At 38.2% G+C, this 15,880-nt stretch overlaps 1 protein-coding gene across 2 annotated transcripts in view; it reads left to right on the top strand.

Moving 5' to 3' along the window:
* Nucleotides 1-15,880, top strand: part of EPHA6 (EPH receptor A6) — a 513,048-nt gene that overhangs the window by 343,456 nt on the left and 153,712 nt on the right. For both annotated transcript variants that reach the window (XM_050915616.1, XM_050915617.1), the window contains one exon: nt 14,466-14,590. In XM_050915616.1, coding sequence (XP_050771573.1) covers nt 14,466-14,590 — 125 coding nt within the window. The remainder of the gene's footprint in view (nt 1-14,465; nt 14,591-15,880) is intronic.

The raw sequence follows: 15,880 nt of genomic DNA, 5'->3' as shown, positions 1-15,880 counted from the left end.
AGCTCCATCTGACCTCAGTGCTTGAGGGACAAATTAGGACCATACAGTACACGAGATGGTTCCAGCTGAAGAGGTGGGTTAGCAGAGATGCAGGGTATGTTTGAGAAAGCACTCAGCAATTAACAGGTCCTAGGTGGGGGAAGAGCAACATTTGTCTTACTCATTTTGATCTCTGCAAAGAGAACCAGGAGGCACCTTGCTTCTCAGCTCTGTCTTTCCAGTCCAGCCACTGAGAAGAGACGCAGAGTATGGACCAGACAGGCTGAGGTCATAACACTTTTAAGGTGTGCCATTTTATAATCTTCAGAAGAAATTTAATTGCTAAATTTCTCCTGTAGAATGGGCTTTTGTTGTGTTCTCTAAGGTCTTGTTTCACTGTTTGAAAAGTTAATGGTGCAGGATTTTTTTTGGAGGAAGGAAAAGTCATCTGTCTCTGGGCAAGCAGTACTAAGAAGCAAAATTCCATGCAGCTCCTGAGGGTATGTTTCTGAGCCTGAGTTACTTGGTGGAGCACCAAAGAAGGTGTGGGGTCTTCAGTAACTTTAGACATCTATGCTGGGTGCTCTGCATCTCCATCTGGAGGCACTATCTGTCTGCACTATACAGGGTCCTGATGCTCCTAACTTTAGATGTTCCCATTGAATTAGATGCCTAAAGTAACTGAGAGTAGATGATCTGAATACCCTGGCGTAAATACAATGGGAACTGACCAGCAAGTGAGGACTGATAATAAGCACTGACAAAATCAAAGCTGTTACAGTTAGAGGAGTTCATTCTCAGAGCAGCCGAATCCTCTCTTGTCAACCAGAGCCAATGAATTAATTATCAAAACAGCCTTTCTTCCTCAAGATTTCATGCATTCAGTCAAAGTGGAAATTTTTGGAAAGACATTTCAGGGGAAGATCAACTTGCATAACATGAGCAGTTACAAACCCAGTAACAATATATCTGACCACCCATGGCATGAGTAGTTAAGTCAACACCACAAATACTTTGTGATCATGATCATTAATGAAGCATAGAAAATTCTGATTTATGGCAGAGTTAGCCTGATGGCTCAGCAAATTAATGCCATTGATGTGGGTTCCTCAAAATTATAACAAATATATTTTAGGATGAAAACTGCAATACATAAATAGCCCATTTGTTTTCATTAATTCTTTTGCATAAGCTTATCGGCACAGAATTATTCTGTGCAAGTAGAATAATATTTTCAGAAAACTATTATAAAGTTACTCTGTATGATTTATTTTGTTGATATTTTTAAACTTCCTTTTTGATAACATTTTACTAACACTTATTTTCTGAACAATGTGTATAAAGAACTAGTAGATCTGGAGTGCACACATCTGAATTTGTCAGGACCCTTTCATAGCCATGCTAGGATAGTATCCTCTAGATGGCATTCAAGGAATTGCTACATGTGTGGAGGATATTTTTTTCATATATCAAAGATTCCCTTCATAGTTGCTGTGTTTTGGTGGTTGTTTTGCACAGGTTTCACCATATGTTTGAGTACAAAGGGACTTGAGATGATTGCCTGTTGTAGAATATTGTAAGATGAATGTGACAAAAACAGAGATCATTGCCAATTACTGAGACATGGATCTGAATTAGGGGATCTTACAGTTTGGTTTTGTTTGTTTGTTTGCCAAAGAACATTAAATATCCTGTGTGAACACACTAATTTCTCAAACTTTCCAATCAAACTCCAGAGTCACAATTGAATCACAAAATAAAGTGTGATATTGGGCAAAGAGAATTATTTAAAATACTTAAGGAGGATTTGAAATAGGAAGATTCACTTAATGATAAGAGTAAAAGAGGCTGTACAATATTTTGCTGAGAGCATTATTTTGTGGGTTATTCCAATGTAGCAATATTGCTTGTAAGCAGTAGTGCAATACCAATGTCTAACCCTGATGGTGCTTAACACCCATGTATACCTAAATCAGCTGTCAAACTGAAAGTTGTCTAAATTCTCAAGTTCTGCTTCTGTGGATGCTCTGGATTGCCTCTGCTTTGACAGCATTAAGGAGCTTGGACCCATAGCATAGTTTAACTCTAAATCTCATTCTGAGGATCAGGCACTTAAAAGTTAGACCCTGAAGCACTCAGCTCCACATCACTAACATACTGTGTGGATATGAGCCATTAGTTCTTACAAGCAACTACCTAAGCTGCATAGCTGGGTGTTTTCTCTCTGTAAAATTTCTGCAGTGCAGGAGACTATTTAGGGATAAATAAAAGCTTATTCCAGAGGAGAGCTGTATGTAACAAACTTGCCTTTCTGCTTGGGACTGAGTTAGACAGAAGGCTCTCTGATCAGATAGTACTTCTGAATTTCAAAAGGTTGATCTAGTCCATTATTTTCTCTCTGACAATAAGCAGCAAGGGACACCGATGGAAGAAAATCAGGAAAGTATCAAATGATACTTCTCCTTATACACTCTTCCAGCTCCCAGCAGTGTTCAGTAGCATGTCAGTTAATAAGGCATGTTTCCTCTGTTTATTGCCTGAATGTCTGTCAACTTCCTAACTTTTTGGAGGCCACTGAATTTTTATGGTCCTCTTTAGAAAATGACCAGTGCAAACTCTGCATGTGTCAGCAGGTCACCTAGACTTTGTCCCTTGGACAAGAAGAGGTTGTGAAGGGAAGGACAGCAGTGCTCAGCTTCCCTCCTCAAACCTTCCTGTTTTTCCTTTCTGTAGGAAACACCTTTGTTGTGCTGATTTGGTATAGAGACATGAGATGGAGAATAGACTTGGAAAAAAACTGCAAGGGCAGACTTCAGCACACAGAACGTTGAAGAACACAAAAAGTAGTTAAGACAGTGCTAAGAAAAAGGATAGAAATACCAAAGGGCATAATGGAAGAGCTCTGAGAATTCAGAGACTCTTGCTAAGAGGGCAGTCATCAGATAATTAATTTCTTGGAAATAAAAGACAGGCTCCTTAAGCTAAGCGATGCACTGATCTGGAAGTGTGAATGCTCAGGTTTCTTCCTCACCTGGATCTCTGTGAGGAGATTGCCTATCAGTGCATGAGCATGGATATGTGTAATAAGTATAAAACCACAAGCTTCAGGGTATGAGCTAACTAGTAGCTAATAGTTGAAGAAGCTTCCCTTTTGAAAGGTTATTCCATAATTGCCCAGGATTCCACAGACCTTCCTTTGAAACATCTTCTACTGCCCATCGTCTGATCTAATTTCTAGGCTGCTCTGTTTTCTTGGTGTTTTAATTTTTATACAAGTCAGACAGATGAAAACTCTTGTCCTGGTTTCAGCTAGGACAGAGTTAATTTTCTTCCTAGTAGCTGGTATAGTGCTGTGTTTTGGATTTAGTAGGAAAATAATGTTGATAACACACTGATGTTTTTAGTTGTTGCTAAGTAGTGTTTATACTAAGTCAAGGATTTTTCAGCTTCTCATGCCCAGCCAGCAAGAAGGCTGGAGGGGCACAAGAAGCTGGGAGGAGACACCGCCAGGACAGCTGACCCAAACTGGCCAAAGGAATATTCCATACCATATGACATCATGCCCAGTATATAAACTGGGGGAGCTGGCTGGGAGGGGCGGATCGCATCTCGGGAACTAACTGGGCATCGGTCAACGAGTGGTGAGCAATTGCATTGTGCACCACTTGCTTTGTATAGTTTAATTCTTTTACTATTACTATTGTCATACTATTGTTATCGTTATTATTGTTTTTCATTCCTTTCTGTCCTATTAAACTGTCTTTATCTCAACTCACGAGGTTTTTTTTCCTGATTCTCTCCCCCATCCCAGGGGTGGGGGGGCAGTGAGCGAGCGGCTGCGTGGTGCTTAGCTGCCGGCTGGGGTTAAACCACGACAACTCTTTAGCTCCCAATGGTTCTTTAACTCTGGGGGGGTTGTCTTTGTGAATAAAAGAGACTCAATCTTCTTGAAAGAGAAAAACACAAAAAAGACATTTATTTTTCAACCACATTTAATATTAGCGTGACATATTTTCACAATATATGAGTACAGTAGTCCAGAAAGAGCCACTGCCTCTTCTGAACCTCAGATCCTAGACATAACAGAAGTTAGAGGTAAGAAAGACTATCCATCCATTCCACCTGGCTGCTGTTTGATTTTGGGGTTGATTTGCCCTGATGCCTTCAAGCGTCATTGCTTCTATCCCTCACCTTGAGAGCCTATCCTCAGACTCAGAGGTGTGCAAACATCCCCGTGATCTAACTAACAGAAGACATAAATGCTCTCTCACTAGAGTGTCTTCCCTGATATTTTGTCTATGGTTTCTTGATAACTTGACAGTGCTACTTCTATTCATTAATTCTCTCCTTCTGCCATTCACAGAAAGCAGGAGAGAATTACTGCAACTTACCTTTGTAGACTGCTATTATTTGCACATAAGCAGTGTGCATCATCTTTCCTTAACCTCACCTCATGTGTCTCCTATTAATTGTTCTTTTCCAGTTCTTTATAGCTTTCCATTGTATTTCCAGCACAGCTCAATACTGTCTCAATATCTTCTCCAAAGAGTTAATCAGGCTGAGCTAATGCAGATGCATTAGTTTCAGTATACAAGCTAATTGGCTAACTCAGATATGTCTATGCGACACTGTGTTGGGTCATATAGATATACCCAACTGAAAAAACACTTTATTTAGGATGTTGACGTATCTAAAATTACTTTTGCGTTGCTATAGAGGTCACCTTTAAAGAAGATCCACGGCTGATTTTGTACTAAGCTTCTGTGCTAATAGTAGTGATGCATGTATTGAATGCTGTGGCTGAAACTAGGGGATACATTTGATCTACCGGCAGCCATCTCAAAGTTTAGCATCTAAACAGGCAGCTCCAGTGTGCAATCTGTGCCACCCTAAGATGGTGTCTATGACAGGTATGATAAATTGCCCTTTGGAGTTGCCTATCTCCCTGTAACTACAGAGGCAATCAAGAAAACTTGCCAAAACTAAAACCCAGGTTTTAAATTATTTGAGTCGAGTAAAATGAATTCCACCCTACTTGACTAGAAATTGAACACCTAACATACATTTGACAGTAACAGTGCTTTTCTCTGATTCATGTACATCAAGTACAAACTGTTGACTTACTGGCCTTCTAGAAGTGTTTCTCATTGTCTGTATGCCAGAGTTTAAAAGGGTGTGCTTTTCTGTGCATAGGTCTACATATTAAAGATTTAAAAGATACTTGACCCTATGTAAAACAGAGATAGACTAAACCATAGTGTTTATTGTTATCTAATGATTCTTTGTAATGAACAGATGAGAACATATTTTTGGAATCTTTTTAGCATTTATATAATATATAATATATAATACAATTTTGTTTGTCACATCACTGGGAGAATTAATTTATGAAGGAATATTTAGCGTCACTACGATTTAGAAAATGCTTTGTCAAAATCAACATTTGTGGGGAAATTGTTTGAAGATGTACATTTTAAGTCAGTATCAGATGTGTCTCCATGCACTTACACATACTCACTCAAAATGTTGAAGTACAGTAGCTCTGACATTCTCTGCACATGCCAAGAAATGCAGCTTTTACAGAAGGTTCACAGAAGATGTTCAAATAAAATATTCATTCTTTTCTTGCTAAAAGAAAAACCTCTTTCAGACCTGTAATGTACTGTTTGACAGAAGATGACCTACAATCTGATGTAGTCTCATATTTTGATATAAACAAGAGCAAGAAAGATTTGCTGAAGTGAGTGTACATTTTAGGTTTGTCTTTGTTACATCATAGGATGAGTAGCAATTAATGGAGTGAAAAGATTGCAGATTTCCTAGTGCTTTTTAACCTGCTTATTTCATTTTCAAACTTCTGAGATCAATTTAGCAGCAGGAAGTTCTGCAGAGCAATTTGGTTCCAGTTGACCCTGGAGGGCTTGCTGCTGAATGAGGCTTACTTACAGCTCTCTTTCCATAATGACACCTTGCTGCAATAAATGACGCCTTCTTAACCTCAAGTTGTGTTTCCAATAAATTTATAGTAATTCCTAGGTTACATTAGGAGGTTGAAAACAAAGTTCTCTGGAGAAATGTGTCACCACAGGCTGTCCCCACATCATAGGGCACCTAGCAGTGCTGGCACGATATTTATAACTTACATAACACATTGGCTGGAACACATCTTTTTTCATGCTGATTAACATCATTATAGTAGCAATCTGAATCTGCTGATAAACCAATTTCTCCTACCTCCTTCTTTCTCTTTTAGCACAGGTTTCCTAAAAAGGAAACGCTATAGGCCACTGCCTTCATTTTTAAGAGGAATCCTGCATGTCAGGAATAGTTCCCCAGGAGAGCACGCACACCAATTTCAAATGGTATGCGCCACCGGCCGACAATCAGTGGCTGGCCACAATGTCTAAGTCAGGAGGAACAGTGAACAATACAACACATACCATTTGAGAATGTGAAAGCAGCAAATCTGCTGGTTAAGAACATATTATTCTGTTACTTCTGCTGTAGGTACCACAACAGGGTTTATAATCGTCATAAGAGGTGATAGGAAGGAAAGTGATTTGCCTGGGGGGCCTCTTGCACCCTTCCCTGTGCCATCAAATAATCTGTTACTTGATCCAGAACAAAATGCCTGGAAGAAGCAAATGAAGTGAACGGCTATTTTTCCCCAGTTACCATGTTCTTGCTGTGCCATTCAGCCACATATGTTGTTGCTACCTGATGTGAGCTGATATGCCAGTGCCACAGGACCGTGGCGTTGTCTTCTGCCAAACAAGGACAGAGAAGCTCTGATTTTGGGAGAGCTGTTCCCTCAGGAATCCCAGTGACCTGTTAGGTCTTTAAGCCACTTATTGTCTCCTGCTGCTCCAGCAATAAAAGGCAATGAAAGGGAGCCAAGAATCTGCTTATTCTGATGCAAATCCCTTTGGTTGTCAGAGGACATTGATTTGACATGATTTCCATTTATATGACAGGCAACCCTTTTCAGTTTTGCAGATATTTTTTGTTTGCATGTGATTCCTGGAATCACTCCCTTCCACTAATCTTGTTTGAACTGAATTTATTCTGCTTGCTTCAGAAATACAGAGCATATAAAGTAACTCCTTAAAACATACATATATGTAAAACATTTATGTGATTTTTTTTAGCTGCTGTTATTTAAAGAAACATGTTATTAAAATACTTTAAATTGTTCACTGTCTTATAAATTATGCCAAGTACCTCACAATACTTTTTAACTTTGAGGGTTTTGCACATATACCTCGTCAGAGAGAACAGAACATCCACACAGGCTGACTGACAGCTGATAAGGCTTTATTTTATACAATTGCTTTTAAGTATCTTCTACTATAATCCATTTTGAAGAATCAGGCACTGAGCAGGTCCTGTTAGAAGTAAAGATCTAGGAGTGCTTCTGTCTCAAGCTTGCAAAATAATGAATGGCATCACATTCTGTAAGTGAAAGAAAATCTGTAGTGTTGCAAAATCATATGGGTGAATAATTACTGTCTTCATACATAAGATCAACAATAGATGAGAGAGAAATTAAGCAGCAAGGAAGAAAGAATTGCATTATGGAACATAGTAGGAAAAAAATGATGTTGAATCTACATTTAGCCTGGAGGAAATTTGGGGGTTGCATCTATCACGACCTTTAGCCCACTGTAGCAGAATCCATTTTTTTATAATGGTATTAGGTTCACTTGGCTTCCATCCACCATTTCTGAGCAAGCAAAGAAAATCTGCAAGGGGAAAGAATTTTAAATGGACGGAGAGATGATAATTATAGCTTGCTGGAGGCCTATTTTTCAGTAAATGAAGTGCTTCAAAAGAAGCATACTGTTATGCTCTCTTTTGAATGCAAACCTTTAGGGAACTAGTGTAAGACAATAAAGTAAAAACATTATTTTTCACCCCAAACTTGTTAATTTGCTAGCTCTAATGCCTTGTCAGGAAAACTCCATCCTCAACTTTGAACTCCAAGATTAGTGCCAGTAATAGTATCCCCTCCAAACATTGTAACTGTGAATTACCACTGAAGTGATTAGGAAGATAAGAGAGTCTATTATGTGAAGAACCAAATATCTTATCTAGTCGCTGTACTAATTGGAAGCAGCCTTGTATGGTAAGAAAAAGAATTCTTACTGAATTCAGCATAAACCCAAAGATGTTTCAGCCATGTGGACATCTTTAATATACAGAGAGATGGGTTATGAACTGTTTTTTTAATAAAAGTTTAATTTATGTTCATATTTCCGTGATTTTTTCCATGTAAACTCGTGCTTAGTTTTTAGACTTTTATATAGACACACACACTTCCAACATGAAAGTGCTTACATATTGGAAATAATGGAAGGTATTGACATTCACATTGTACGTTAGGATAGCTCAGTCAAAAGATTAAAAATGTCTAGAGCACAACCAGAAAAGAATATAAACATAGGTCTCCTGAATCCATGTCACATTCCTCATTCATAAAATAGTCTCTCTTCCCTTATCCTACAAAGATAGCAAACACAAGATTAACAAGCAAACACAAAAGAAAAAAAGGATGAAATGCATCTGCTGCAATAATCATATTGCAGGAATGAAGACCACTGTAGATGATAGCAGCACAACTACATCCTTGTCAGTTGATCGATAATAGGTGTCATGCATAGCGTTACTAATGGAGGCTGAAGGCTTTTGGCTTCTTAGCTTCTCTGGTAAATCCTTCCTTGGTAAATAGCTCAAATGCTAATAATACTGGAGGCATTATCATTGATCAGGAAATTTTGTTTCATTACTTCCAGGTCTGTTACTGGAGTAAAATGTCTCCCCTAAGAAAACATCTTTTTATTGCTTATTACCTTTCTTACAGACTTTCTAGAATCAGAAGTAAAATAAGTATTTTTCTTACTGTGCCCTGAAATAACAATTTTTCCAAGTGTGGGATCATGAATAAAATCTCAGACTTCATTTATTGCTATGTATAATATAAAATCATACTCAGTGTCCAATAGTGTAGAAATTCTGATATAGTTACAGAACCTAGGCTGGCAAAACACTGTATAAATATAATAGCATTTTCTGGTATAGAAAAAGGTGCAAAGCTTGTTTTTACCATCCAGAAAAACACTTGGAAATTGGACCTCGGTACATGTCTATAATTAACAATTATAAATACCACATATGTATGGTTTGACAAAATATTGACAGTGATTTTTTTTAAGTATAGCTGTATTTATAAAGAGAAACAAATCTGGAGCACTTTTTCCTTTTCAATCTAATATTATCAGTAGTTTACAAATTAGTAAGTACAAAATACTTACAAATTAGTAAGTACAAAATACTTACAAATACAAAGTAGTATTACAGTTAAGGAAAAGGAGAAAACATTTGAAAGTAAATGTACTTATACCATATTCTGTTTAATTAATTTCCTAAAATTTTTGTTGAATGGGTTTTGGATGATTAGGTGACCATAGCTTTCATAGTGTTAAGCACAGTTTACTGTGTGGTTTAATTCATGACATTAACCTGTGATATAAGGTTGAAAAGGTCTTTTTCTCTTAATGAACAGGAAAACAGTCATCTTTTGTTTTCTGACTAACACAGACATGAAACCCAAGTCAACGTAAATTAGTCCTCACAGCATTGATATTTCTTCCACCCTCAACTGTCCTTCCCTTAATGCAAGAAATTGTTCCCCAGCAAGAGGAATGCAGGCTCCCTGCAGGATGTTAAAGCAGGTTTCCTCCTCTAACTATATTGTATGAAACTAGGAGGGATCAATTAATGAGTTTTCAAAGAGAAGCAAGGTTGCTGAGTGGGCTGCAGTTGGGAAGTGGCTGAGGTAGGAGAGAAAGAAGAGGCAGGGATGGGGCTGGATTCCCTCCTTTATTGGGAAACCCCTACTCAAAAAACATGTGATAAACCCCTCTATTTTGGTGAGTATGGTCTTTCCTGTACCTTGAAGCAGGCAGAGGTCTCAAGGAAAGAATAACATGTAATTATGCAATTCAGATTATTATTGGTAATGGTAGAGATATAGAAAAGTCTAACTAAATTAAACCACGTTATCCCAAATGGCAGTATTTTACACGTTGAGACCCACAGCCTTCTCGTGAGGATGGCGTCCAAAGGAGTGAAGTTGCAGTCCTCACCGCAACATGTACAGTTCAGATCCCCCTTCCATGCCCTCCCCTCCAAATTTGTATCTGCCAGCACTTCACTGGCTTTGGCCAAAACATACACGATGCAGGGGGGAAGGAGGGAAGAAGACAACGGTGATGCAACTGTTCTTGTTTGTTGCACGGTAGATTTTTTAACAAGAAAGTGATTGTGCATACCTGGTAGGGCCTGTTCTGCCAGTCAGTAAAAGGCCATTGAGCTGTCATGGTTTCTCTTTACCAAAGCAATACGATTTGAAATGAGATACCAGAGGGGTAGGGTACTCCATGTACAGACAGACATCAGGTGAGCTTTTGTCATCAGCTGCCATTGGGTCTGAAGCTTCTTCATAGTGAATGGGCACCATATCAAAGTTGTTCAATCCTGGAAACCAGCGGAGAAATGCTGGCAATTCTTTGCCCATTTTAAACAGTATGAAACAAGAAATTGGAAAATTAGAAAATGGCCTAAAGGAAAAAAGCTTCAGAAATCCTACAGATCACCTATTTTGAAATCAGACCGTTATAGATAATGGAAGTCAACTTCAGAAGAAGAGAAAGTCTCTAGAGAAATGACACTGGAATCCAATCATCGTTTAAAGTACACGTTTTCTGTCCTTTGTGTAGAGTATGAGAAAAGGGATTCTGAAAAAGAGAAGCCAAAGCGATTTAGAATAAAATAAGCTCACTGAATTAAGGAATGAACTTTCATTATTCAATACAAATTTGAAAAGACAAAGAAACTTATCAGACTAAATTAAATGAGGAGCTCACAGCATTGTAGATGACTCATCGTAATTCAAGAAATTTATGACAGTGTAGAAGAAAACATAGAGAGCAGATGGTGCAAAAAATCCTCAGTACAAAACAGAGATCAGCGCTGAGCTCAAGAGCCAGAAACCATCCTTCAGCCTAGTACCAATGGCAAGAAAATGCTGCCATTAAAGTGATTAAAAGCCATGCTGCGCTCCTAAGCATTTTTTTTTTCAAATGGTTTAATTGGATAACCAAATTAGAACTCTCCTGCAGCTACTGGATTTGAAACAACTAATTAAAAGAACTTGCCATTGATTCATCATAGGAACATTAGAGCAGTCTTTATAAATGGGCAAATAGGATTTACCTGTCTTACAATTTTCCGGTTAAAAAGAGCTTTAACAATAAATGGATAGGATCTTTAGGGTCTAAATAACTTCTGCTCTAGTGAGCAACTGTTATAAGAAGTTGAAATTTCTCCGTAGAAAGTATTGCTTTTAGTAGCACTTCACAACAACTAAAGAAATAGAAACTGAGCTAGCTGCAGCTTTTAATTACTTAGTTTTATTTGTCTGTTTCTTTGTACAATATATTTCTGACTGGAATCCTTTTCCTAAAGTCATTATTTCCTATGAGATGTGAACAGATAACCTCTGTATGACAAATACAGGATCATCCTTCTGACCATATAAGAAATGGTCAATGGTGGCTCTTTTGTGGCTTTTTGTTAAAAAGTACACTTTTTTTTTTGCCTGGTACCCTAATACAAACACAAATATGCTTCTTATATTCACAGCCTTATGTACACACCTCTGCATTTTGATTTAGAGGATGCAGTGCTGGCACAGTGCTACAGGTGTGATGCGAGCCTTGCTGTACGGGGTTTTCAGTTTCAAGTGCAGGTCAAGCACAGCTGGTTTAGGAGAGGGCTAAAGTAATTTTCTTCCATTAATTTGCTACTGAGTTGTTTCCCAGGAAGAAGACTTGGGCTATTTCTTATACTGAACTTTTGAGAGGATCTTCTGGTGCACCAGGACTGTGTTTTGACATGTGCTTCCTCAAATGGAAGAGTTACTCTGGTGAGCTCAGGCCGAAAACCCATATAAATAGCTGTATAAATTTGGAAATCAGAACCCAAAGAAAAATGTACAACATGTACATATGAAAAGCTTATAAAGGTTAGGTCATAATTTGAAGAAGTGTAATAGCAGTAATCTATATTTAAAAAGCCTAGAAGGGCCAAGAACGTAATTATATCTACAGTTTAATCTGGTGTTTTCTGTAATCAACCTCAATCATTTTGCAAGGATTTGGTTGTCTGACCAGTGAACCCCAAAATGCAGTGAGATGAAGCCATGATGTGCTTGGGAAGGTGGCCCAGCTGATGTCCATCACCCGTGAGCAGGTGCACAGGGTGTACCAGACGTATCTGAAAGGTTGCTATAGCTCCCTCAGACCTGCCTGTAAATCACAGCTCGATACCAGTGAATGACTCAAAACAACAAATAGTAGACAAATTTATATGAGCAATGCCCTCGTAGGCCCTTGATCAGTGTTTAGCAAATACAAATCCATGTTTGCTAGCTCCTGTTTTCCTTTAAACAGAGGTTTTCCTTTAAACAGACCTATCTTTGTTCCCTACTTGGAGTAGCTGATTTTACCCCAGAGAAAAATTACGAGAGCTCAGCCGCACCCTCAATTTCAAGAGTAAAAATTTCATTTTAACTGAGGGAGTAGTTATACGTACCCAGAGATAACATTTTGGCCCAGAACCTATGAATGCTTTTTATTTATTTATTTGTATTTTGTTCTATTCAGTTACTTACATTATGCTGTTTCAGGACTTCCTGAAAAATAGGTTAATCCTTTATTCAGCATGGCAGGAATTCTTTTTTTCTCTCATTTCCTTGCATCAGACCTGTGGTTAAAATGGCATAAGTACAGGTGTAGGACAGTTTCCTGTGTAAGCTCTGTTTTGTCCCCTTAATACTTTTGGTAGGTTTTTTTCATTTAGTGTTACATGTTGAGATGGGTTTTTTTTTCACATCAGAGAGGACTGGACTATTATACCACAAAATAGTTATCCACAGGGAGGATTGACAGTGGATGGAAGTTTATTTTCTCTCTCGGATAAATGCAGTGTCACAGAGAAAGAGATTGTTATGTGCATGTCTGTGTGTAGAGTTTCCCTTTTTTCAAAGGAAAACAACCGGGTTTGTTTTATTTAGTGTTTGTTTGCATTCTAGAATTTATTTATTGTTTTCATTTCTTAAAATTCCTGAAATATTTACATGAAAGAAAACTAAGGCGTGAAATTTTGTGACTAGAAGCAGATTCTTATTTCATTTTCCTACAGAGACTCTTTCATTCAAAAGATAAAAACGGAAGTTGTAAAAATGTGTTATTTTTAGGAGACAGCTCCTTGGAAGCTTAGAAGAGGTTAAGTAAGATTCATAATAGAGGGGAATGGGGGAGGGTGTGTAACAAACATATTTGTTAGTGGAAAGACAAATAGCGAAAGCTGTGAACCACTGGAAGAACTTTTTTTTTTTTAATGGTAGCTGGTTTGTTCAGCTTACTCAGTTGTCTTCAAGGCTGTTGAACAACATGACTGGTTTAGTTGTTACGTTTGGGAGAGCTGCACATCAATACTATTCAAACAGCATTAGTGTCTGGAGAATATTAGACCTCCTTTGACATGCTTGACCAGATAAATAAAATAAGCAAAGATCATTTTCTAGAATGCAATTTTTGCACCATTTGAAATTATTGCATAGATAATAGTGCACCTTCTTTTCCAAAAGGGCAGAAAATCCATTTCTTAAAATTAGTTAACCCCATAGAGAGATAATTTGGCTCTTGGGTGCATCCAACCATGTTGGGCCCCTTCCAAAAGCTTCTAGAAGCAGTTCCTACTTGCTGCGCTGCTGCAGACCTGCAGTGTCAATTACAGCAGGTAGGTTTGGGGGCACCTTTGTCCCCATGGTTTGCCCGTAACCCAATCCCTGCCACTGGCCTCCTCTAACAAGCTGGCTCTTCCATGCACACAGCTGCCTCACTGACAGGTTAAAATGCCCTTGCTGCTGCCAGCCCAGCTAGCAGAAATAGGATTCATTGCATCTGTTTTAAGCTGTGTCACTTTATTTTACCCCAAAGAGTAAATTGAATGTACTTTTTACACAGCTGAATTATAACATTTAATGAAGATTATCCTGAATGTAGAATTTACTGTCTCTGAAACGTGGTTCTGCTCTGGACACGATGTCCTCAGTGTCCGGGCGCCAGCAGTGCAAGCTGGTTGCACGCAGCTGGCAGTGGGGACTGGCACAGGCGCTTCTTTCTATATTTTTGTATATAGCCATTTTTCAGAAGCTGGTCTGCACTTTAACAAAGGAGTTACTAGTATGTACTTGAGACATTAATTCCAGGTTATATGGTTTCCCTGAGAATTGCCATCTGTCATGCTTTTCTGTCTGGAGGTCACTCAAAGTTACCTCGGGTTGGTATCCTAAGACAGTAGGTTGAAAGGATAAACCGTGTGCTTCGTCTTTAACCCTTAGTTATCCTTTTCCCTTTCAGCACCCTCCTTGATAGGTATGGTAAGGAAGGACTGGGCTTCCCAAAACAGCATTGCCCTCTCCTGGCCAGAGCCGGACTTTCCCCATGGAGCAATTCTGGACTACGAGATCAAGTACTATGAGAAAGTAGGTCTCACTTACAGCATCACCCAAAAAAACTTTAAACTTTTCACTTGATCCCACATACAATGCTATATAAGTCGACGTTTTATTTTGTAGTGATTTTTTGTTGTTTTAATTCTAACTTGTTAATGGCTGTCTTGTTTCACACCAGAATCAAGTAGAGCAGCAAGCAGGCAGTAGATATACCTGTCTCATAGTAACTACATTTATAAACATGGATAAATGGATCATATGCTTGAACATATTTTGATGTATGGACTGTGAGAACTTTACGTTAGAGTGACACTGAAACAATACAATTAAGGTGAATGTCAATGTGATTTCATTTTGCGGCATTATTTAGCAATAATCTGTGCTTAAATGATAGAGTGCACCAGCCTTGTTTAGAGGGTTACAAAAGGTTACAGGAGAGAGAAACTGCATGGCATTCATGTCAAATTTCTGGCATTCTGTCAAAATTATGTGATTTCACACAAAAGAGGGCAACAACATGCATTGCAAGTAAAGGTACAAGGTGCACACACAGCATGTTTTGTGAAAGCATAATTTGAAGCCTGCTTCTCCCAAAGCACAAAACACATTTTGTCATTTCCAGTTGGCTACAGGGCCTTGTACCAGTGTAAAATTTAGTGCTAATCAGTGCCTTCATTCCTAAAGACATAGACAGGAAATTTTTGGTGTCCATACCTTAAACGGTTGCCTGCTAAGTCAGTTCTTGCTGTTTCTCTGTTCCCATCTGAAAGTCACAGTGGAACTAATGGATATGTGAGAAGACCACAAAGAACAGAAATATAAGTCAAGTCATGAAAGAAAGATTTAGGGAAGTTAGGCTCTGTAAATATCTGAGAATTTTCTTCCTTAGCTGCACTTCTCTGTTGAGATTATGCAGCTTTAATGATGCAGAAAAAAAGAGTAAACTGGGAAAAAAATCCAAACAATTTAAATAGCACAGCTAGAGGGAGAAGACAGATTGCTTAGAATATTTGGTAGCCAAAGCAAGGAAACCTTACTTTCCTACATTAGTGGAAGTCCTTCAGGTTTTGATCTATTACCATAGTAAGCCACATTATGACTTGCACTGCCCTTTTTTTGTTTGTTGATATTAAAATAATAACCAGGTGAATTAAACAAGAGAAATAGTGAGATTTTATCCAATTGAACAGGAACAATTTCAAAGATCCAAAACCATTCATATGGATGTTAAATTATAAAGCTTATATTTATAAAAATCCTCTATCAATAGATTATCTGCCAATATCTGTCAATACTGAGTGACGTGGCAAATAGCTCTCC

Source organism: Gymnogyps californianus, chromosome 1 (genome assembly GCF_018139145.2).
Source record: "Gymnogyps californianus isolate 813 chromosome 1, ASM1813914v2, whole genome shotgun sequence".
In the NCBI taxonomy this organism is placed as follows: domain Eukaryota; kingdom Metazoa; phylum Chordata; class Aves; order Accipitriformes; family Cathartidae; genus Gymnogyps; species Gymnogyps californianus.
Note: the sequence above shows the minus strand (reverse complement) of the source record. Positions and strands in the feature narration are given on the sequence as shown.